A 23,465-nucleotide genomic window follows, 5' to 3' on the forward strand; every position below is an offset into this window, starting at 1 on the left:
TGCCCTCACGCACCCTGTGCCCTCCCGCGCCCTCGGTCCTCCCGCACCCTGTGCCCTCCCGCACCCTTGGTCCTCACGCACCCTCTGCCCTCCCGCGCCCTCGGTCCTCCCGCACCCTGTGCCCTCACGCACCCTGTGCCCTCCCGCACCCTTGGTCCTCACGCACCCTCTGCCCTCCCGCGCCCTCGGTCCTCCCGCACCCTGTGCCCTCACGCACCCTGTGCCCTCCCGCACCCTTGGTCCTCACGCACCCTCTGCCCTCCCGCGCCCTCGGTCCTCCCGCACCCTGTGCCCTCACGCACCCTGTGCCCTCCCGCACCCTTGGTCCTCACGCACCCTCTGCCCTCCCGCACCCTCGGTCCTCACGCACCCTGTGCCCTTCCGCACCCTCGGTCCTCACGCACCCTGTGCCCTCACGCACCCCCGGGCCTCACGCACCCTGTGCCCTCACGCACCCTGTGCCCTCCCGCGCCCTCGGTCCTCCCGCACCCTGTGCCCTCACGCACCCTGTGCCCTCCCGCACCCTTGGTCCTCACGCACCCTCTGCCCTCCCGCGCCCTCGGTCCTCCCGCACCCTTGGTCCTCACGCACCCTCTGCCCTCCCGCGCCCTCGGTCCTCCCGCACCCTCGGTCCTCACGCACCCCCGGGCCTCACGCACCCTGTGCCCTCACGCACCCTGTGCCCTCCCGCACCCTTGGTCCTCACGCACCCTCTGCCCTCCCGCGCCCTCGGTCCTCCCGCACCCTTGGTCCTCACGCACCCTCTGCCCTCCCGCGCCCTCGGTCCTCCCGCACCCTCTGCCCTCCCGCACCCTCTGCCCTCCCGCACCCTGTGCCCTCACGCACCCTGTGCCCTCCCGCACCCTCGGTCCTCACGCACCCTGTGCCCTCACGCACCCTGTGCCCTCCCGCACCCTCGGTCCTCACGCACCCCCGGGCCTCACGCACCCTGTGCCCTCACGCACCCCCGAGCCTCACGCACCCCGGGCCGTGAATCAGCAGAAGAGGCCGGGGTTCCTTGCAGAAGGAGGCGGGTCGCGGTTCCTTCCCGGTAGCCCGGGCACAGAGACGTGTGATCTGAGGCGTTTCGTCTGAAGCTAATTACCGAGCACAGGCAAATGTCTCAGGTCAGTTCTCGGAGATTAAAAAAAGAGAAACCTGAAATACACGGACCAGTTACTGGAACAGGAACAGGATCACCGTGTCCCGGAGTCTGCCTGGAGATGGGCAGGACCGGTCCTGAGCGCGGAGCCTGTCCTGTGAGCCGGGACATCCTGCCCAGCTAAGGAGCCCCCCAGGGGCCTGACCCGGGGAGCCCTGTGGGGAAGCCCCTCAGCCGGGAACCCCCGTCCTCCTATGAAACCTGCCCTGCCAAGTGTAAGATCAGATACCCTGGACACACTGATGGACAGGAGGGGGTCGCCCAGGACAAGTGGGGAGCAGGGGAGGGGTGTACGGGACACCTGACCTGCACGTGTGTCTGGGTAGAGCTAACCTGCAGGTCAGGGTAGAGCTCACGTGTGTCAGGGTACAGCCAACCTATAGGTCAGGGTAGAACTCACGTGTGTATCAGGGTAGAGCTAACCTACAGGTCTGGGCAGAACTCACGTGTGTCTTGGTAGAGCTAACCTACAGGTCTGGGTAGAGCTAACCTGCAGGTCAGGGTAGAGCTCACGTGTGTCAGGGTAGAGCTAACCTGCAGGTCTGGGGAGAACTCACGTGGGTCTGAGTGAGCTAACCTGCAGGTCTGGGTAGAGCTAACCTGCAGGTCAGGGTAGAGCTCACGTGTGTCAGAGTAGAGCTAACCTGCAGGTCTGGGGAGAACTCACGTGGGTCTGAGTGAGCTAACCTGCAGGTCTGGGTAGAGCTAACCTGCAGGTCAGGGTAGAGCTCACGTGTGTCAGGGTAGAGCTAACCTGCAGGCCTAGGGAGAACTCACTTGGGTCTGGGTAGAGCCAACCTAGAGGTCTGGGCAGAACTCACGTGTGTCTGAGTGAGCTAACCTGCAGGCCTAGGGATAACTCACATGTGTCAGGGTACAGCCAACCTATAGGTCAGGGTAGAACTCACGTGTGTATCAGGGTAGAGCTAACCTACAGGTCTGGGCAGAACTCACGTGTGTCTTGGTAGAGCTAACCTACAGGCCTAGGGATAACTCACGTGTCAGGGTACAGCCAACCTACAGGTCAGGGTAGAACTCACGTATGTCAGGGTAGAGCCAACCTACAGGTCAGGGTAGAACTCACATGTGTCTTGGTAGAGCTAACCTACAGGTCTGGGTAGAGCTAACCTGCAGGTCTGGGGAGAACTCACATGTATCAGAGTAGAGCTAACCTGCAGGTCAGGGTAGAACTCATGTGTGTCAGGGTAGAGTTAACCTACAGGTCTGGGTAGAACTCGCATGTGTCAGGATAGAGCTAACCTACAGGCCTAGGGATAACTCACATGTGTCACGGTAGAACCAACCTACAGGTCAGGGTAGAACTCACATGTGTCTGTGTTGAGCTAGCCTACAGGTCTGGGTAGAGCTAACCTGAAGGTCTGGGGAGAACTCACATGTATCAGAGTAGAGCTAACCTGCAGGTCTGGGTAGAGCTAACCTGAAGGTCTGGGGATAACTCACATGTATCAGAGTAGAGCTAACCTGCAGGTCAGGGTAGAACTCACGTGTGTCAGGGTCGAGCTAGCCTGCATGTCTTGGCAGAACTCATATGTGTCAGGGTAGAGCTAACCTACAGGCCTGGGGATAACTCGTGTGTGTCTGGGTAGAGCTAGCCTGCAGGTCAGGGTAGAACTCATGTGTGTCCAGGTAGAACTAACCTGCAGGCTTCGGGATAACTCACATGTTTCAGGGTAGAGCCAACCTACAGGCCAGGGTAGAACTCACATGTGTCTGTGTAGAGCTAACCTACAGGTCAGGGTAGAACTCGTGTGCGTCTGGGTAGACCTAGCCTACAAGTCTGGGGAGAACTCACATGTATCAGAGTAGAGCTAATCTACAGGTCTGGGTAAAACTAACTGCAGGTCTGGGTAGAACTAACCTGCAGGTCTGTGTAGAACTATCCTGCAGGTGTGGGTAGAACTAACCTGCAGGTCTGTGTAAAACTAACTGTAGGTCTGGGTAGAATAATTCTGCAGGCCTGGGTAGAACTATCCTGCAGGTCTGTGTAGAACTAACTGCAGGTCTGGGTAGAATAATTCTGCAGGCCTGGGTAGAACTATCCTGCAGGTCTGTGTAGAACTAACTGCAGGTCCTGGTAGAACTATCCTGCAGGTCTGGGTAGAACTATCCTGCAGGTCTGGGTAGAACTAACCTGCAGGTCTGGGTAGAACTATTCTGCAGGTCTGGGTAGAACTATCCTGCAGGTCTGGGTAAAACTAACTGCAGGTCTGGGTAGAATAATTCTGCAGGTCTGGGTAGAACTAACTGCAGGTCCTGTTAGAACTATCCAGCAGGTCTGGGTAGAACTGTCTCTTGATAGAACCTGCAGGTCTTAGTAGAACTATCCTGCAGGTCTGGGTAGAACTAACCTGCAGGTCTGGGTAGAACTATTATGCAGGTCTGGGTAGAACTAACCTGCAGGTCTGTGTAGAACTAACCTGCAAGTCTGGGTAGAACTATCCTGCAGGTATGGGTAGAACTATCCTGCAGGTCTGGGTAGAACTGTGTCTGGGTAGAACTATCCTGCATGTCTGGGTAGAACTATCCTGCAGGTCTGGGTAGAACTAACTGCAGGTCCTGGTAGAACTATCCTGCAGGTCTGGGTAGAACTAACCTGCAGGTCTGGGTAGAACTATTCTGCAGGTCTGGGTAGAACTATCCTGCAGGTGTGGGTAGAACTAACTGCAGGTCTGGGTAGAATAATTCTGCAGGCCTGGGTAGAACTAACTGCAGGTCCTGTTAGAACTATCCAGCAGGTCTGGGTAGAACTGTCTCTGGGTAGAACCTGCAGGTCTTAGTAGAACTATCCTGCAGGTCTGGGTAGAACTAACCTGCAGGTCTGGGTAGAACTATCATGCAGGTGTGGGTAGAACTAACCTGCAGGTCTGGGTAGAACTATCCTGCAGGTCTGGGTAGAACTAACTGCAGGTCCTGGTAGAACAAACAGCAGGTCTGATAAGACCTGAGATGAACTTGGAGGCAGATTCTGGGGCTGGGGCGAGGGATGAAAGGTGGAGCCAGAGCGCGCTCCCCGCGGCGTGAGACCCCAGCTGGCTCTTTCTAGCGCCTCCGAGCCGAGGAAGGGTCCTTTCGAGGCGCTGGGCTGAGGAGCCGGTTCTACTCATCTCCTTCCTAGCGGGGTCTTTGCTGGAGCTCACTCCATGCGGGGTTCATTCTTCCTCTGCCCAGGGTCACAGGTGCGCCGAGTGGGAGCTGCAGCTGGGACTCAGCCAGGGGCGCTGGGGTCTTGGTGGCAGCAGATGAACGAGAGGGGTCTGTGGTGAGGCCCTAGCGCCTCACCTGCAGGGCCCAGGGCCCTAGTGAGCTGGGGGTAGGGTGCAGGTGGGGGCTCGGCCTGTGGGGGCTCGGCCTGTGGGGTGGGGGGGTGAAGGGATCCAGAGGTCTCTTCAGAGGGGGGGGGGGCTGCTCACCCCGGGCTCTGGGGAGGTCCTAGCGCCTCACCTGGAGGGCCCAGGGCCCTAGTGAGCTGGGGGTAGGGTGCAGGTGGGGGCTCGGCCTGTGGGGGCTCGGCCTGTGGGGTGGGGGGGTGAAGGGATCCAGAGGTCTCTTCAGAGGGGGGGGGGGCTGCTCACCCCAGGCTCTGGGGAGGTCCTAGCGCCTCACCTGCAGGGCCCAGGGCCCTAGTGAGCTGGGGGTAGGGTGCAGGTGGGGGCTCGGCCTCCGGGGTGGGGTGCGGGGGGCGGATTTAGCCTGATGGCTCCAGTTCAGGTGACAGAACTAGATTTCTCCTCACAGTGGAAAGTGGCCCCGGGGGCCGAGGAGCCGCCCTTTGTTATTCTGAGCAGGGAGGGGCTGAGCTCCTCAGGAGGCCATTAGTGCATGTAAGGGAGGGATGGGGGGGGGCGAACCTGAGCTGTCCGGGGGTGCGCATTACGGCAACCCAGGTAGTTTAAGCACTGCAGGGGGTGAGTTCCCACTCACTGATTGCAGGCCTCCATTGGCACTGAGTGTGACTCATTAATGAAAGGGTGAGTACCCACTCATTGAGCGCAGGGCACCATTGGCATTGAGTGTCTCATTACTGAGAGTGTGAAGGCCCACTCACCAGGCACAGGGCACCATTGGCATTGAGTGATTCATAAATGAGAGTGTGAGGGCCCACTCACTGAGCATAGGGCACCACTAACTTTGAGTATCTCATTAATGAAAGGGTGAATGCCCACTCAGTGAGTGCAGAACACCATTTGCATTGAGTGTCTCATTAATGAGAGGATGAGTGTTCACTCACTGAGTGCAGGGCACCATTGGCACTGAGTGTGACTCATTAACAAAAGAGTGAGTGCCCACTCACTGACTGCAGGGCACCACTAGCAGTGAATGTCTCAATAATGAGAGGGTGTGTGCCCACTAACTGAGCACAGGGCATCATTGGCACTGAGTGTGACTCATTAATGAAAGAGTGAATGCCCACTCACTAAGCGCAGGTCACCATTGGCATTTATGGCCTGATTGGTGGATGGGATACTCTGTCACAAACATGACGGTTGTCCCACTCGCCGTTTTACAAGTTACCGTAGGATATAATGGAACTTGTAATACGGTGGAACGGATATCCGTCACAGAGAATCCTATCCGCTAAGGTCGTAATCAGGCCCTTAGTGGCTCTTTAATGAGAGGGCGAGCGTCATTTAGGAGCCCAGGAGCTGCTGGAGATCACTCACCGACCGAAAGGGACCATTGCAATTAACAGCCTGATTTAGATCTTGATGGTATTACCGCCGACCCGCCTCTGCCGAGACCCGAGTACTCCATCAAGTCAACGGCATTCCGACTGCCGTATTTAGATGTTTTATGGCTGAGCTGCCGACGGCCATGACGAAGCGCTCTTCCTAGCCGTCAGGGAGGTGGGTTCCTGCCGGTCTTATTTAGATGTATTGCGGCTGAGCTGCTGACAGCCACGACTGAGCGTTCTTTCTAGCCGTCAGGCAGGCGGGTTCCTGCCGGCCATATTTAGATGTTTTATGGCTGAGCGGCCGACGGCCACGACGGAGTGGTCTTCCTAGCGGTCAGGCAGGCGGGTTCCTGCCGGCAGTATTTAGATGTACTGCGGCTGAGCCGCCAACGGCCACAACGGAGCACTCTTCCTAGCGGTTAGGCAGGCAGGTTCCTGCCGGCCGTATTTAGATGTTTTATGGCTGAGCTGCCGGTCACAATGGAGCGCTCTTTCGAGCCATCAGGGAGGTGGGTTCCTGCCGGTCTTATTTAGATGTATTGCGGCTGAGCTGCTGACGGCCACGACTGAGCGCTCTTTCTGGCCGTCAGGCAGGCGGGTTCCTGCCGGCCATATTTAGATGTTTTATGGCTGAGCGGCCGGCGGCCATGACGGAGTGCTCTTCCTAGCGGTCAGGCAGGCGGGTTCCTGCCGGCAGTATTTAGATGTTTTATGGCTGAGCTGCCGGTCACAATGGAGCGCTCTTTCTAGCCATCAGGGAGGTGGGTTTCTGCCGGTCGTATTTAGATGTATTGCGGCTGAGCCGCCGACGGCCACGACAGAGCGCTCTTCCTAGTGATCAGGCAGGCGGGTTCTTGCCAGCCGTATTTAGATGTATTGCGGCTGAGATGCCGACGGCCACGACTGAGTGCTCTTCCTAGCGGTCAGGCAGGCAGGTTCCTGCTGGCTGTATTTAGATGTTTTATGGCTGAGCGGCCGACGGCCACGACGGAGCGCCCTTCGTAGCGGTCAGGCAAGCGGTTTCCTGTCGGCCGTATTTAGATGTATTGCTGCTCAGCCGCCGACGGCCACAACAGAGCGCTCTTCCTATCGGTCAGGGAGGTGGGTTCCTGCTGGCCGTATTTAGAAGTATTGCGGCTGAGATGCCGAAGGCCACGACTGAGCGCTCTTTCTAGCTGTCAGGGAGGTGGCGTCCTGCCGGCTGTATTTAGACGTATTGCGGCTGAGATGCTGACGGCCACGACTGAGCGTTATTTCTAGCCGTCAGGCAGGCGAGTTCCTGCCAGATGTATTTAGATGTACTGCGGCTGAGCTGCCGACGGCCACGACTGAGCACTCTTCCTAGCCGTCAGGGAGGTGGGTTCCTGCTGGCCGTATTTAGAAGTATTGCGGCTGAGATGCCGACGGCCACGACTGAGCGCTCTTTCTAGCTGTCAGGGAGGTGGCGTCCTGCCGGCTGTATTTAGACGTATTGCGGCTGAGATGCTGACGGCCACGACTGAGCGTTATTTCTAGCCGTCAGGCAGGCGAGTTCCTGCCAGATGTATTTAGATGTACTGCGGCTGAGCTGCCGACGGCCACGACTGAGCACTCTTCCTAGCCGTCAGGCAGGCGGGTTCCTGCTGGCCGTATTTAGATGTATTGCAGCTGAGATAATGACGGCCACAACTGAGCGCTCTTTCTAGCTGTCAGGGAGGTGGGTTCCTACCGGCCGTATTTAGATGTTATGCAGCTGAGCTGCCGACGGCCACGACTGAGCACTCTTCCTAGCCGTCAGGCAGGCGGGTTCCTGCTGGCCGTATTTAGATGTATTGCAGCTGAGATGCTGACGGCCACGACTGAGCACTCTTTCTAGCCGTCAGACAGGCGGGTTCCTGCCAGACGTATTGCGGCTGAGATGCCGACGGCCACAACAGAGCGCTCTTCCTAGCGGTCAGGCAGGCGGGTTCCCGCTGACCCTATTTATATGTTGCAATCCTGCAGGTGGCGTACTGCTTGCAGGTTTCTGACGGAGGGAGACCATCGCTGGACCCAATGGACATCAGACAAAGGCAGTGGCTATGGAAGAGAGGTAAGTCACACACACACACTGTACCTCAGCCATATGTGTCCCCTGCACAACACACTACACAACTCAGCACATACACACTATAATCCATCACTGATCCAACAGCACACAACATCTACATGCCGAAAACACACCTTGCCATACATCTATAGGCTCCTTTGTGCTACCTCGCATCAAGCAGGGACCATGATGTACATTTGTAGACAGGGCTTTGCGTCAAAAATAGCGCCTCCGACATCCTCCAACCCAAACCGTATCAGAGAATAATCCAGAGGAGGCTTTAGAGGCGGAGACATTAGGTATCAGTGACTGTACCCCGAAAAATAACCTGTTGAGGTTATAGCGCCTATGGGGGTTCCACGAGCGCAGTACTTCCCACACACCCTGATCCCAGAATGGCCCCAGTTTCATAACCGACCAATGCACACCCCTCGAACCCCGCACCCCCGAACACCCCTCAGTCATGCATGGGGACTCCAGGAACACCCCACCCCCCCTGGTCACAGTCCCGGGGCTTCTTCGCTATCCTCTCCCCACAGGGCTACTCTTAGCCACCGGGGGGCACCCCGACTGCCCCCGCCACCAGTATTGGGGGGCATGCCCCTCTAGGCTGTCTCAGACTTTAGAGGAGGGGGCTTGAACCCCGGACTCCAGGAGAGAGGTGCGGAGGGTGAATGTACCCCAGAATCCAGCCGCTGCTGGGGGAGAGGGGTGCGGGAGGGTTGAGCTTGTAACCCAAATTCCAGGCACCGGAGAGGGGTGTACCCCTCACTCCAGGCGCCCGGGTGGTGTTGTACCCCAGCCTCTGCTGTAGAGGGCAGCGGGGGAGGGGGTGCACCCCACATTCCAGGCGCCCGTGGGTGATGTACCCCAGCCTCTGCTGTAGAGAGCAGCGGGGGAGAGGGTACACCCCAAACTTTAGGCACCCGGGGGTGGTTCTACACCACACTCCAGGCGCCCGGGGGTGTTGTACCCCGGCCTCTGTTGGAGAGAGGAGCGGGGGGGTGCACCCCACACTCCAGGCGCCCGGGGGGTGTTGTACCCCGGCCTCTGTTGGAGAGAGGAGCGGGGGGGGGTGCACCCCACACTCCAGGCGCCCGGGGGGTGTTGTTCCCCAGCCTCTGCTGGAGAGAGGAGCGGGCGCTTCTACCAGACATGGCCAGATAGATCCAGATCTTTGGGGAAGATGCTCCCTGGGTGGGAGGGGCCTGGGCAGCTCCCAGGTGTACATAAGGCAGGACCAGGAGCACCTCAGCAGCACATCTGGAGGCAGCAGCTGGGCTTAGCAGCAGCGTCTGAACAGAGGTAGCGCCTAGAGGAGGCAGAGCAACTCTACAAGCAGTGCCGGAGAGAGCCTTGGGAACATGGCTGTGAAGGTGAGCACCGACCACGGCCGTCTTTCTCTTGGGGGGTACACGATAAACGTTACTGGGCGGCTGGTGCCACATGTTAAGTGTCCTGTTGTGTACACGTTAAACCTCACTGGGGAGCACATGTGTAGGGTAATGTTGTGCATACGTTCATCCTTCCTGGGGGCCACATCTGAAGGGTGGTGCTGTGCACACCTTCATCCTTCCTGGGGGGACATGTGACCGTATCAATCTGTGCTGAGGTGCAAATGTGAAGGGTAGTGTTGTGTACACGTTCATCCTTCCTGGGGGCACATGTGACAGTATTAATGCTTCCCGTCGGGAACATGTGAAGGGTGGTGCTGTGCACACGTTCATTCTTCCTGGGGGGCTTATGTGACGGGTGGTGCTGTACAGACGTTCATCCTTCCTGGGGGCAAAAGTGACTGGTGGTGCTATGTACACGTTCATCCTTCCTGAGGGGACATGTGACAGTATCAATCCTTGCTGAGGTGCACATGTGAAGGGTAGTGTTGTGTACACGTCCATCCTTCCTGGGGGCACATGTTACAGTAATAATCCTTCCTGGGGGCACATGTGAGGGATGGTGCTGTGCACACGTTCATCCTTGCTTAAGGAACATGTGACAAATGACATGTGACTTTTAATCCTTGCTGAGGGGACACATGTGATGATGGTGCTGTACAGCCGTTCATCCTTCCTGGGGGGCACATGTGAGGGTGGGGCCGTGCAGACGTTCATCCTTCCTGGGGGGCACATATGACTATTAATCCTTGTTGAGGTGGCACATGTGACGGGTGGTGCTGTGCAGACGTTCATCCTTCCTGGGGGGCACATGTGAGGAGTGGTGGTGTACAGACGTTCATCCTTTCTGGGGGATACATGTAACAAACGACATGTGACAGTATTAATCCTTGTTGAGGGGGCACATGTGCGGGGTGGTGGTGTACAGACGTTCATCCTTCCTGGGGGCACATGTAACAAATGACATGTGACTATTAATCCTTGTTGAGGGGCCACATGTGAGGGGTGGTGCTGTACAGACGTTCATCCTTCCTGGGGGGGGGGGGAGCACAAGTGACTGGTGGTGCCGTACAGACGTTCATCCTTGCTGGGGGGCACATGTGAGGGGTGGTGCTGTGCAGACGTTCGTCCTTCCTGGGAGGCACATGTGAGGGGTGGTGCTGTACAGACGTTCATCCTTTCTGGAGGATACATCTAACAAATGACATGTGACAGTATTAATCATTGCTGAGGGGGCACGTGTGAGGGGTGGTGCTGTGCAGACATGCATCCTTCCTGGGGCCACATGTAACGCGTGGTGCTGTACAGACGTTCATCCTTCCTGGGGGAACACGTTTTTTCACTCTTCCTGGCGCGCAGTCGCAACTGTTCACAAACATAAAAGGCGCAAAATGAAAACTGGAAGTGAAGCTTGAGAGTTAGAAGCGGCGGATGGATCCTGTATATTCAGTCTGAGGGCACTGAGGACAGAGTCTGAGGACCGAGTCCGAGGACACTGAGGACAGAGTCTGAGGACGGAGTCTGAGATACTGAGGACAGAGTCTGAGGACGGGGTCTGAGGACACTGAGGACAGAGGCCGATATATTCAGTCTTAGGACACTGAGGACCGAGCCTGAGGACAGAGTCTGAGGACACTGGGAACAGGGTCCGGTATATTCAGTCTGAGGACACTGTTGTTAGAGTCTGAGGACACTGAGAACAGAGGCCGATATATTCAGTCTGAGGACCGAGTCTGAGGAAACTGAGAACAGAGGCCGATATATTCAGTCTGAGAACACTGAGGACAGAGTCCGATACATTCAGAGTCTAAGGACAGGAAGGACCAAGTCCGGTATATTCAGTCTGAGGACACTGAGGACAGAGTCCGGTATATCCGGTATATTCAGAGTCTGAGGACACTAAGGACCGAGTCCGGTATATTCAGTCTGAGGAAAGAGACAGGTATATTTAGAGTTTGAGGACTCTGAGAACCGAGTCTGGGACACTGAGGACAGAGGCCGATCTATTCAGTCTGAGGACACTGAGGACCGAGTCTGAGGACACTGAGGACAGAGGCTGATATATTCAGTCTGAGGACACTGAGGACAGAGTCCGGTATATTCAGAGTCTGGGGACACTGAGGACCGACTCTGAGGACACTGTTAATAGAGGACGATATGTTGATTCTGGGGACACTGAGGACAGAGGCCGATATATTCAGTCTGAAGACCCTGAGGACAGAGGCAGATGAATTCAGTCTGAGGACACTGAGGACAGAGTCCGGTATATTCAGAGTCTGAGGACACTGAGGACAGAGGCCGATATATTCAGTTTCAGGACGCTGAGGACCGAGTCCGATGTATTCAGCGTCTGCGGATTCACCAGAGGCGCCAAGAAAACGCTCTGAATGATGAGGCGCTGCATCTGCAGATAACAAACCTTTGAGTTAACAACGGGAACCTTGATGCACAATCTCGGCCCGGGCTAAGCTCCTAGAGGACCTGCTGTGGCGCCTGCTGTGATCCTGGGCGCCCTGGGCTGCTGCAGGCGGGAGCTTGTGTGATTGGCTGCCTAGTCGGTTGTGGTGTCCAGTGCCTTGCCCGCTGTGGTGTCCAGTGCCTTGCCCGCTGTGGTGTCCAGTGCCTTGCCCCCTGTGGTGTCCAGTGCCTTGTCTGCTGTGGTGATAGATCCGCGGCCAGGTCTGATTAATATTGATAGATCCGCGCACCGGTCTGATCAATGGTGATAGATCCACAGAACTGGTCTAATTAATATATTACAGTACATGCAGGTAGGTTACTCTGTGACCATGTCAGGTACAATATATTACAGTACATGCAGGTAGGTTACAGAGTGAGCATGTCGGGTACAATATATTACAGTACATGCAGATATGTTACGGCGTGACCATGTCAGGTAGAATATATTACAGTACATGCAGGTAGGTTACAGCGTGAGCATGTCAGGTAGAATATATTACAGTACATGCAGGTAGGTTACAATGTGACCGTGCGGAGTAGAATATATTACAGTGCATGCAGATAGGTTACAGAGTGACCACGTCAGGTACAATATATTACAGTACATGCAGGTAGGTTACAGAGTGAGCATGTCGGGTACAATATATTACAGTACATGCAGGTAGGTTACAGAGTGTCCATGCTGGGTACAATATATTACAGTAGATGCAGGTAGGTTACAGAGTGACCATGTCAGGTACAATAAATTACAGTACATGCAGGTAGGTTACAGAGTGAGCATGTCGGGTACAATATATTACAGTGCATGCAGGTGGGTTACAGAGTGAGCATGTCGGGTACATTATATTACAGTACATGCAGGTAGGTTACAGAGTGTCCATGCTGGTACAATATATTACAGTACATGCAGGTAGGTTACAGCGTGACCATGTCAGGTACAATATATTACAGTACATGCAGGTAGGTTACAGAGTGAGCATACCGGGTACAATATATTACAGTACATGCAGGTTGGTTACAGAGTGAGCATGTCGGGTACAATATATTACAGTACATGCAGGTAAGTTACAGAGTGTCCATGCTGGGTACAATATATTACAGTACATGCAGGTAGGTTACAGAGTGACCGTGCTGGGTACAATATATTACAGTACATGCAGGTAGGTTACAGAGTGAGCATGTCGGGTACATTATATTACAGTACATGCAGGTAGGTTACAGAGTGAGCATGTCGGGTACATTATATTACAGTACATGCAGGTAGGTTACAGAGTGAGCATGCTGGGTACAATATATTACAGTACATGCAGGTAGGTTACAGAGTGTCCATGCTAGGTACAATATATTACAGTACATGCAGGTAGGTTACGGCGTGACCATGTCAGGTACAATATATTACAGTACATGCAGGTAGGTTACAGAGTGTCCATGTCAGGTTCAATATATTACAGTACATGCAGGTAGGTTACAGAGTGAGCATGCTGGGTACAATATATTACAGTACATGCAGATAGGTTACAGCGTGACCATGCTGGGTACAATATATTACAGTACATGCAGGTTGGTTACAGAGTGAGCATTTCGGGTACAATATATTACAGTGCATGCAGATAGGTTACAGAGTGTCCATGTTGGGTACAATATATTACAGTACATGCAGGTAGGTTACAGAGTGAGCATGTCGGGTACATTATATTACAGTACATGCAGTTAGGTTACAGAGTGAGCATGTCGGGTACAATATATTACAGTGCATGCAGATAGGTTACAGATTGTCCATGTCGGGTACATTATATTACAGTACATGCAGGTAGGTTACAGAGTGAGCATGTCGGGTACATTATATTACAGTACATGCAGGTAGGTTACAGAGTGTCCATGCTGGGTACAATATATTACAGTACATGCAGGTAGGTTACAGAGTGAGCATGTCGGGTACAATACAGTATATTACAGTGCATGCAGATAGGTTACAGATTGTCCATGTCGGGTTCATTATATTACAGTACATGCAGGTAGGTTACAGAGTGAGCATGTCGGGAACATTATATTACAGTACATGCAGGTAGGTTACAGAGTGAGCATGTCGGGTACATTATATTACAGTACATGCAGGTAGGTTACAGAGTGAGCATGCTGGGTACAATATATTACAGTACATGCAGGTTGGTTACAGAGTGAGCATGTCGGGTACAATATATTACAGTGCATGCAGATAGGTTACAGAGTGTCCATGTCGGGTACAATATATTACAGTACATGCAGGTAAGTTACAGAGTGTCCATGCTGGGTACAATATATTACAGTACATGCAGGTAGGTTACAGAGTGACCGTGCTGGGTACAATATATTACAGTACATGCAGGTAGGTTACAGAGTGACCATGTCAGGTACAATATATTACACTACATGCAGGTAGGTTACAGAGTGAGCATGTCGGGTACATTATATTACAGTACATGCAGGTAGGTTACAGAGTGAGCATGTCGGGTACATTATATTACAGTACATGCAGGTAGGTTACAGAGTGAGCATGCTGGGTACAATGTATTACAGTACATGCAGGTAGGTTACAGAGTGTCCATGCTGGGTACAATATATTACAGTACATGCAGGTAGGTTACGGCGTGACCATGTCAGGTACAATATATTACAGTACATGCAGGTAGGTTACAGAGTGTCCATGTCAGGTTCAATATATTACAGTACATGCAGGTAGGTTACAGAGTGAGCATGCTGGGTACAATATATTACAGTACATGCAGATAGGTTACAGCGTGACCATGCTGGGTACAATATATTACAGTACATGCATGTTGGTTACAGAGTGAGCATTTCGGGTACAATATATTATAGTGCATGCAGATAGGTTACAGAGTGTCCATGTGGGGTACAATATATTACAGTACATGCAGGTAGGTGAAGGCGTGTCCATGTCAGGTACAATATATTACAGTACATGCAGGTAGGTTTCGGCGTGACCATGTCAGGTAGAATATATTACAGTACATGCAGGTAGGTTACTCTGTGACCATGTCAGGTAGAATATATTACAATACATGCAGGTAGATTACAGTGTGACCATGTGGGGTACAATATATTACAGTACATGCAGGTAGATTACAGTGTGACCATGCTGGGTACAATATATTACAGTACATGCAGGTAGGTTGCAGAGTGAGCATGTCGGGTACATTATATTACAGTACATGCAGGTAGGTTACAGAGTGAGCATGTCGGGTACATTATATTACAGTACATGCAGGTAGGTTACAGAGTGAGCATGCTGGGTACAATATATTACAGTACATGCAGGTTGGTTACAGAGTGAGCATGTCGGGTACAATATATTACAGTGCATGCAGATAGGTTACAGAGTGTCCATGTCGGGTACAATATATTACAGTACATGCAGGTAAGTTACAGAGTGTCCATGCTGGGTACAATATATTACAGTACATGCAGGTAGGTTACAGAGTGACCGTGCTGGGTACAATATATTACAGTACATGCAGGTAGGTTACAGAGTGACCATGTCAGGTACAATATATTACAGTACATGCAGGTAGGTTACAGAGTGAGCATGTCGGGTACATTATATTACAGTACATGCAGGTAGGTTACAGAGTGAGCATGTCGGGTACATTATATTAAAGGACATGCAGGTAGGTTACAGAGTGAGCATGCTGGGTACAATATATTACAGTACATGCAGGTAGGTTACAGAGTGTCCATGCTGGGTACAATATATTACAGTACATGCAGGTAGGTTACGGCGTGACCATGTCAGGTACAATATATTACAGTACATGCAGGTAGGTTACAGAGTGTCCATGTCAGGTTCAATATATTACAGTACATGTAGGTAGGTTACAGAGTGAGCATGCTGGGTACAATATATTACAGTACATGCAGATAGGTTACAGCGTGACCATGCTGGGTACAATATATTACAGTACATGCAGGTTGGTTACAGAGTGAGCATTTCGGGTACAATATATTACAGTGCATGCAGATAGGTTACAGAGTGTCCATGTTGGGTACAATATATTACAGTACATGCAGGTAGGTTACAGAGTGAGCATGTCGGGTACATTATATTACAGTACATGCAGTTAGGTTACAGAGTGAGCATGTCGGGTACAATATATTACAGTGCATGCAGATAGGTTACAGATTGTCCATGTCGGGTACATTATATTACAGTACATGCAGGTAGGTTACAGAGTGAGCATGTCGGGTACATTATATTACAGTACATGCAGGTAGGTTACAGAGTGAGCATGCTGGGTACAATATATTACAGTACATGCAGGTAGGTTACAGAGTGTCCATGCTGGGTACAATATATTACAGTACATGCAGGTAGGCTACAGAGTGAGCATGTCGGGTACATTATATTACAGTACATGCAGTTAGGTTACAGAGTGAGCATGTCGGGTACAATATATTACAGTGCATGCAGATAGCTTACAGATTGTCCATGTCGGGTACATTATATTACAGTACATGCAGGTAGGTTACAGAGTGAGCATGTCGGGTACATTATATTACAGTACATGCAGGTAGGTTACAGAGTGAGCATGCTGGGTACCATATATTACAGTACATGCAGGTAGGTTACAGAGTGTCCATGCTGGGTACAATATATTACAGTACATGCAGGTAGGTTACAGAGTGAGCATGTCGGGTACATTATATTACAGTACATGCAGGTAGGTTACAGAGTGAGCATGCTGGGTATAATATATTACAGTACATGCAGGTAGGTTACAGAGTGTCCATGCTGGGTACAATATATTACAGTACATGCAGGTAGGTTACAGAGTGACCATGTCAGGTACAATATATTACAGTATATGCAGGTAGGCTACAGAGTGAGCATGTCGGGTACAATATATTACAGTACATGCAGGTAGGTTACTCTGTGACCATGTGGGGTACAATATATTATAGTACATGCAGAATAGGTGACGGAGTGTCCATGCTGGTTACAATATATTACAGTACATGCAGGTAGGTTACAGAGTGTCCATGCTTGGTACAATATATTACAGTACATGCAGGTAGATTACAGTGTGACCATGTGGGGTACAATATATTACAGTACATGCAGATAAGTCCTGTAAGTTACACATAGGACGTCTGATCACAGGGTGCTCGGCTGTGGGTCCGATGACGTCACGGGGTGATTGGCTGTGGAACTGATGACGTAACAGGGTGCCCGGCTGTGGGACTGATGACGTCACAGGGTGCCCGGCTGTTGGGCTGATGACGTCACAGTGTGCTCCGCTGTGGGTCTCATTACGTCACTCGCCCTCATCCCTGGAGAGCAGCTCCTTGATGGAAATGGCCTCCTCGAGGGTCCTGAGCTCATCACTGCAGCGCATCGAAGCTCCTCCATGACCCTTGGCTGCTCTTCCTTTCAGGATCCACCTGAGATCTACACGGTGGAGGCCGGAGAGAAGGAGGCCTCCGCCATGGAGAAGCCACTCAAGCTGAAGAAGAAAGAGAAGAAGGACAGAAAGAAGGTGGAGAATCTGAAGAAGGAGCTGGAAATCGTAAGTAGAGCCTCTGCCTCCCCCTCCCGCTCCCCCCAGCTGTGGCCTTCAAGGGCAGTCAGATTGTGGTTAAAGCTAAGACAGGGGAGCACAAAAGAGCCTTCATCTAAAAGGACAGGCCGGGTGTGCAGGGAAAGGCCAGGGAGTGCAACCAGAGACCGTGGTCTGCAACCAGAGGCCGAGGTGTGCAGAAAAGGCGAGGGTGTGAAACCAGAGGCCGGGGTGTGCAACCAGAGGCAGGGGTGTGCAGCGAGAGGCCAGGGTGTGCAACTAGAGCTCGGGGTGTGCAGGGAGAGGCCGGGGTTTGCAAGCGGAGGCCAAGGTGTGCAAAGAGAGGCCGTGGCGTGCAAGCAAAGGCCGGGGTGTGCAAGCAGAGGCCGGGATGTGTAAGCAGAGGCCGGGGTCTGCAGAAGAAGGCGAGTGTGTGCAACCAGAGGCCGGGGTGTGCAACGAGAGGACGGGTGTGCAGAGAAAGGCCAGGGTGTGCAACCAAAGCTCGGGGTGTGCAGGGAGAGGCCAGGGTGTGCAAGCGGAGGCCAAGGTGTGCAAAGAGAGGACAGGGTGTGCAAGCCAAGGCCGGGGTGTGCAAGCAGAGACCAGAGTGTGCAACCAGAGGCCGAGGTGTACAGAAAAAGGCGAGGGTGTGCAACCAGAGGCCGGGTGTGCAACCAGAGGCCGGGGTGTGCAGGGAAAGGTCAGGGTGTGCAACCAGAGCTCGGGTGTGCAGGAAGAGGCCAGGGTGTGCAAGCGGAGGCCAAGGTATGCAAAGAGAGGCCGGGGTGTGCAAGCAAAGGCCGGTGTGTGCAAGCAGAGGCCGGGCTGTGCAAGCAGAGGCTGGGGTGTGCAACCAGAGGCCGGGGTGTGCAGGAAAAGGCGAGGGTGTGCAACCAAAGGCCGGGGTGTGCAACAGAGGCCGGGTGTGCAGGGAAAGGCCAGGGTGTGCAACCAGAGGCTGGGGTGTGCAACCAGAGGCCATGGTGTGCAGAAAAAGGTGATGGTGTGTAACCAGAGCTCGGGGTGTGCAACCAGAGGCTGCGGTGTGCAGGGAAAGGCCAGGGTGTGCAACCAGAGCTCGGGGTGTGCAGGGAGAGGCCGGGGTGTGCAAGCGGAGGCCAAGGTGTGCAAAGAGAGGCCGGGGTGTGCAAGCAAAGGCCGGGGTGTGCTACCAGAGGCCAGGGTGTGCAAACAGAATCCGGGGAGTGCAGGCAGAGACCGGGGTGTGCAGGGAAAGGCCAGGGTGTGCAACCAGAGCTCGGGATGTGCAACCAGAAGCCGGGGTGTGCAGGGAGATGCCGGGGTGTGCAACCAGAGCTTGGGGTGTGCAAGCAGAGGCCGGGGTGTGCAGGGAGAGGTCGTGGTGTGCAAATAGAGGCTGGGGTGTGCAAAGAGAGGCTGGGGTGTGCAAGCAGAGGCCGGGGTGTGCAGGGAGGGGCCGGGGTGTGCAAAGAGAGGCAGGGTGTGCAATTAGAGGCCGGGGTGTGCAAAGAGAGGCTGGGGTGTGCAACCAGAAGCTGGAGTGTGCAAAGGGAGGCCGGGGTGTGCAAGCAGAGGCCGGTATGTGCAACCAGAAGCCGGAGTGTGCAAAGAGAGGCCGGGGTGTGCAAGCAGATGCTGGGGTGTGCAAAGAGAAGCCAGGGTGTGCAAGCAGAGGCCGGGTGTGCAAGGAGGAACTAGGGATGTGCAATGAGGAGCTAGGGTGTGCAAGGAAAGGTCTGGGTGTGCAGGGAGAGGCCGAGTCTGGGCTGTGCAGGGAGAGGCCGAGGCTGGGCTGTGCAAGGAGAGGCCAGGGTGTGCAAGCAGAGGCCGGGGTGTGCAAGGAGGAACTATGGATGTGCAAGGAGGAGCTAGGGTGTGCAAGGAAAGGCCTGGGTGTGCAGAGAGAGGCCGAGTCTGGGCTGTGCAGGGAGAGGCCGAGGCTGGGCTGTGCAAGGAGAGGCCAAGTCTGGGGTGTGCCAGTAGAAGCTGGGGTGTTCAAATGGATGTGAGGGTTTGCAGGAGAGCCCGAGGCTGGGGTCTGTGCAGGGAGTCAGGGGATGGGGTGTGCAGGTTTCTGAACCCATAACTTGATATCCGGCAAAAAATGACTGAATTCCCAAAATACAGTTGAAGGTGCTGTATGAGTGAAGACTCTTGTGGCACTGGGGGGGGGGGGGGTGTTACTAGCAGCGGCATTGCAGCTGTGACTCCCATGTGTAACCCTTGCAAAGGACTCTAAGCCTCTTTGACGTCACTGCTGACGTCTCTGCCTGATGCTGTGACCTGGTCACTGCTGGTAACCCCGCAGGGTGATTGCACTGGATAGAAACAGCTTTTATTGCAGAGAAGGCTGCAGACCTCTGCCCCCCCCAGCCTTCCTGCTTTGTGTGAGCCCACCTCTTGCATCCCAAGTGTGGTTCCCCATTGTTTGTCCCTCCTGTGCTGCTGCAGAAGAGAAGGGGGTGGGGAAGTGTACCCCAGTTTCATGCTTACAGGTGTCTGTGCTTCCAATTGCAGGAGGATCACACGTTGTCACCGGAAGAGCTGGAACAGAAGTACGGAGTCAACATAGAGAAGGTAACCCAGCAGGAAGACCTCTACAGCGCACTGAAGCGTGCCCCCCTAGCCAGGTCTGGTCACCTTCATGGACTGGAGCCCATTATCTGCCCCAGATCAGAGTCTGGGCACCTGGGCACCAGAGATGCCCCTCATATCACACCTCTGCTCCTGTGCAACTGATGCAAGCTGACGGGTCAATCAAGTGAGGGGAGGGCGGATACAGAGGGCAGGAAGAGAGGGACAGTGGCGGGAGATGAGGAGGGCACAGGGGGTAACGCAGAAACATGGAGGAAGAGGCAGAGTACGGGGGAGACGTGGACATTACCTGCAGAGAGTGGATCTTAGGGTGATTCTCTGTCTCCTTAGGGCCTCAGTACAGAGAGAGTCCAGGAGCTCCTGGCCAGAGATGGTCCCAATAAGTTGACCCCACCCAAGGGGACGCCTGAGATTGTCAAGTTTGCCAAGCTGATGATTGGGGGCTTCTCCATTGTCTTCTGGATCGGCTCCGTCCTCTGCTTCATCGCCTTCGGCCTTCAGTACACACAAGATGCCAACACCTCAAAAGACAACGTAAGAGTCCTTCATCTCCTCCCTTATCCTCCACCTCAGAAGCTCCCTGGTGGCCACGCTGGTGGCCACACTTCTTCTTCTTCACTCTGACTGCCTTCCTGCTTTCACCCAAGCCCTTCGATACCTCTCTATGCCCCAGACTGTCCCCTCTTACCTTCCTCTTCTATGTTTTTGGGCCCCACTTCCCTTTCAACTTTCCAGCTGTAGTTGGTAATTTTTTCGATGTTGGTTGTCTTCTGGTGCTGGTCCACTCTTGCCTCCTTCACTTTAGCTGTGGTTGGCTGTTGATTGATTTTGGTTGCCTTCTGGCTCTGCTCATGTCAGTCATCATCTGATGCTGCTCCACTCATCCCTCCTCCGTCCTAGCTGTGGTTGGTTATTGTGTGGTGTTGGTTGTCTTCTGTTGCTGCTTCACTCTTTCTCCTCTAGCTGTGGTTGGTTATTGTGTGGTGTTGGTTGTCTTCTTGTGCTGCTCCACTCTTCCTCCTTTGCTCTAGCTGTGGTTGGTTATTGTGTAGTGGTGGTTGTCTTCTGGTGCTGCTCCACTCTTCCTCCTCTGCTCTAGCTGTGGTTGGTTATTGTGTGGTGTTGTTTGTCTTCTGGTGCTGCTCCACTCTTCCTCCTCTGCTCTAGCTGCGGTTGGTTATTGGGTGGTGTTGTTTGTCTTCTAGTGCTGCTCCGCTTTTCCTCCTCTAGCTGTCGTTGGTTATTGTGTGGTGTTGGTTGTCTTCTGGTGCTGCTCCACTCTTCCTCCTTTGCTCTAGCTGTTGTTGGTTATTGTGTGGTGTTGGTTGCCTTCTGGTGCTGCTCCACTCTTCCTCCTCTGCTCTAGCTGTTGTTGGTTATTGTGTGGTGTTGGTTGCCTTCTGGTGCTGCTCCACTCTTCCTCCTTTGCTCTAGCTGTTGTTGGTTATTGTGTGGTGGTGGTTGTCTTCTTGTGCTGCTCCACTCTTCCTCCTTTGCTCTAGCTGTGGTTGGTTATTGTGTGGTGGTGGTTGCCTTCTGGTGCTGCTCCGCTCTTCCTCCTCTGCTCTAGCTGTGGTTGGTTATTGTGTGGTGGTGGTTGTCTTCTGGTGCTGCTCCGCTCTTCCTCCTCTGCTCTAGCTGTGGTTGGTTATTGTGTGGTGTTGTTTGTCTTCTGGTGCTGCTCCACTCTTCCTCCTCTGCTCATGCTGTGGTTGATTATTGTGTGCTGTTGGTTGCCTTCTGGTGCTGCTCCACTCTCTCCTTTGCTTTTGCTGTGGTTGGTTACTCTTTGAAGTCTGTTGTCTTCTGATGCTGCTCCAGTCTTCTCATTACTCTCCAATTGTGGTCAGATCCTTTTCTTCTCATCCATCTCCACTGTATGCTTTTCTTCTCCAGCTGTGGTTGGCGATTGTGCTCGTCGCTGTGGTAGTCATGACGGCTCTCTTCGCCTACTACCAAGAGGCCAAAAGTACCAATATCATGGCTGGGTTCAAGAACATGGTCCCGCAGGTATGGCTCCTGTTCTTTTAAATCTATTTGTGGAGTGTTCGTGGGGCAGTGGGAGCACAGGGGGCTGTAGTAGTGTTGTGGTAGCAGTGGCTCTCAAAGGGAGAGCTCAGAGGTGGTCCCTCACGCTAATGGCAGCATAATGTTCTCAGTGGTGGTGTGCTCAGAGGTTATCCCCTGGTTTGCAGAAGCAGGAGGGTTCAGTGGGTGGTGGTGTCAGAGGTGGTTGCCTCAGCTTGTGGTAGATTGTGGGCCTAATTCACAAAGGTCACTTACACTTTGAGTAAGTTTACACTTTTGAGTAAGTTTATTACCTTTCAGTATTCAGAAACTGCTCTTTTGTAGTAACTTACGCTTTTGTAGTAACTTACGCTTTTGCAGTTTGTCTGGCATTACCCTCGGCTACCACTAGTGCTGCAACAACCTTCCATGGAAGATAATGGAAGAAGGGACTCAAAATAATCTGAAATTAAATTATTTGAAATAGTTAAAATAAAAATAGTATAAATTAATTTAAAATGATATAAAATACTATATACTTTTTATTGAATTCTAAAAATAATAATAACCCATACAGTGATGTTAAAAATATATAAATAATACATACTTATTTTTTAATTATGAAATATTTATTAACATTAAATAGGTTACTAAATGTTTCATAATTAATAAATATGTGATTCTTTTATGTAGCTTTAGCTATTTGAAATAATTTAAATTAACATCATTTCCTATGAGATTTCAAGTCCCAAGCTCTACTATTTTCACCTGTTCCAGCACAAGTGGTAGCCATGTGTAGTGCTGGACTTACCACAAAAGGGTACGTTATTACGATAATGTAAGTTACTAAAAAAGTGTAAGGGCCTGATTTAGACTTTGGCAGATGGGTTACTCCGTTACAAATGTGATGGATATCCCATGCGCCGTATTACGATCTCCATAGGCTATTATGGGATTGTAAAACTTCAGACGGGATATCTGTCGCATTTCTGGCGGAGTAGACTCCTCTGTTAAACTCTAAATCAGGCCCTAAGTTACTGCAAAAGTTCAGTTTGTCAATCTGGTGAGCGTGTTTGGTGCCTTGGGCGATCGGGACAAAGAGATATTAAACTTAGTATTAATTTGTTGATTAACTGATTTAACTGGGTCTGCTGGGGAAGAGTTCGGAGCCCGGGGCTCTCCATACGGCCAGTAGAGAGATGTGAGTGCTCTCTGGCAGAGGCGAGCAGTCCCTGGGGGAGAGAGTTCTGTTAGAGGGGAGTGATCTTCACAGAACACAGAAGAACAGGGTTTTTGGAAGACTGATGTCTCCACCAGTGGCCAATGGGCTCCACCATCTCTCACCCCCTTTTCTTTCTTTCTTTGCAGCAAGCTCAAGTGATCCGCAATGGGCAGAGGATGGAGGTCTTTGCTGAGAACCTGGTACTGGGTGACATTGTGCAGTTCAAAGGCGGTGATAAGGTGCCTGCTGACCTCCGGCTGCTGGAGTGCCATGGCTGCAAGGTGAGTATGTGGAACAGACACCATCTCTGTCCATGAATGGAGAGCA

At 52.8% G+C, this 23,465-nt stretch overlaps 1 protein-coding gene across 1 annotated transcript in view; it reads left to right on the forward strand.

The window, feature by feature from the left end:
- The first annotated feature begins 9,179 nt into the window (after window positions 1-9,179).
- Window positions 9,180-23,465, forward strand: part of LOC138246687 (potassium-transporting ATPase alpha chain 2-like) — a 37,718-nt gene continuing 23,432 nt past the window's right edge. The window contains exons 1-6 of the mRNA XM_069201455.1: window positions 9,180-9,299; window positions 17,207-17,338; window positions 19,832-19,891; window positions 20,240-20,443; window positions 21,806-21,919; window positions 23,285-23,419. Coding sequence (XP_069057556.1) covers window positions 9,288-9,299; window positions 17,207-17,338; window positions 19,832-19,891; window positions 20,240-20,443; window positions 21,806-21,919; window positions 23,285-23,419 — 657 coding nt within the window. The 5' untranslated portion in view covers window positions 9,180-9,287. The remainder of the gene's footprint in view (window positions 9,300-17,206; window positions 17,339-19,831; window positions 19,892-20,239; window positions 20,444-21,805; window positions 21,920-23,284; window positions 23,420-23,465) is intronic.

This window comes from Pleurodeles waltl, chromosome 7 (genome assembly GCF_031143425.1).
Source record: "Pleurodeles waltl isolate 20211129_DDA chromosome 7, aPleWal1.hap1.20221129, whole genome shotgun sequence".
In the NCBI taxonomy this organism is placed as follows: Eukaryota; Metazoa; Chordata; class Amphibia; order Caudata; family Salamandridae; genus Pleurodeles; species Pleurodeles waltl.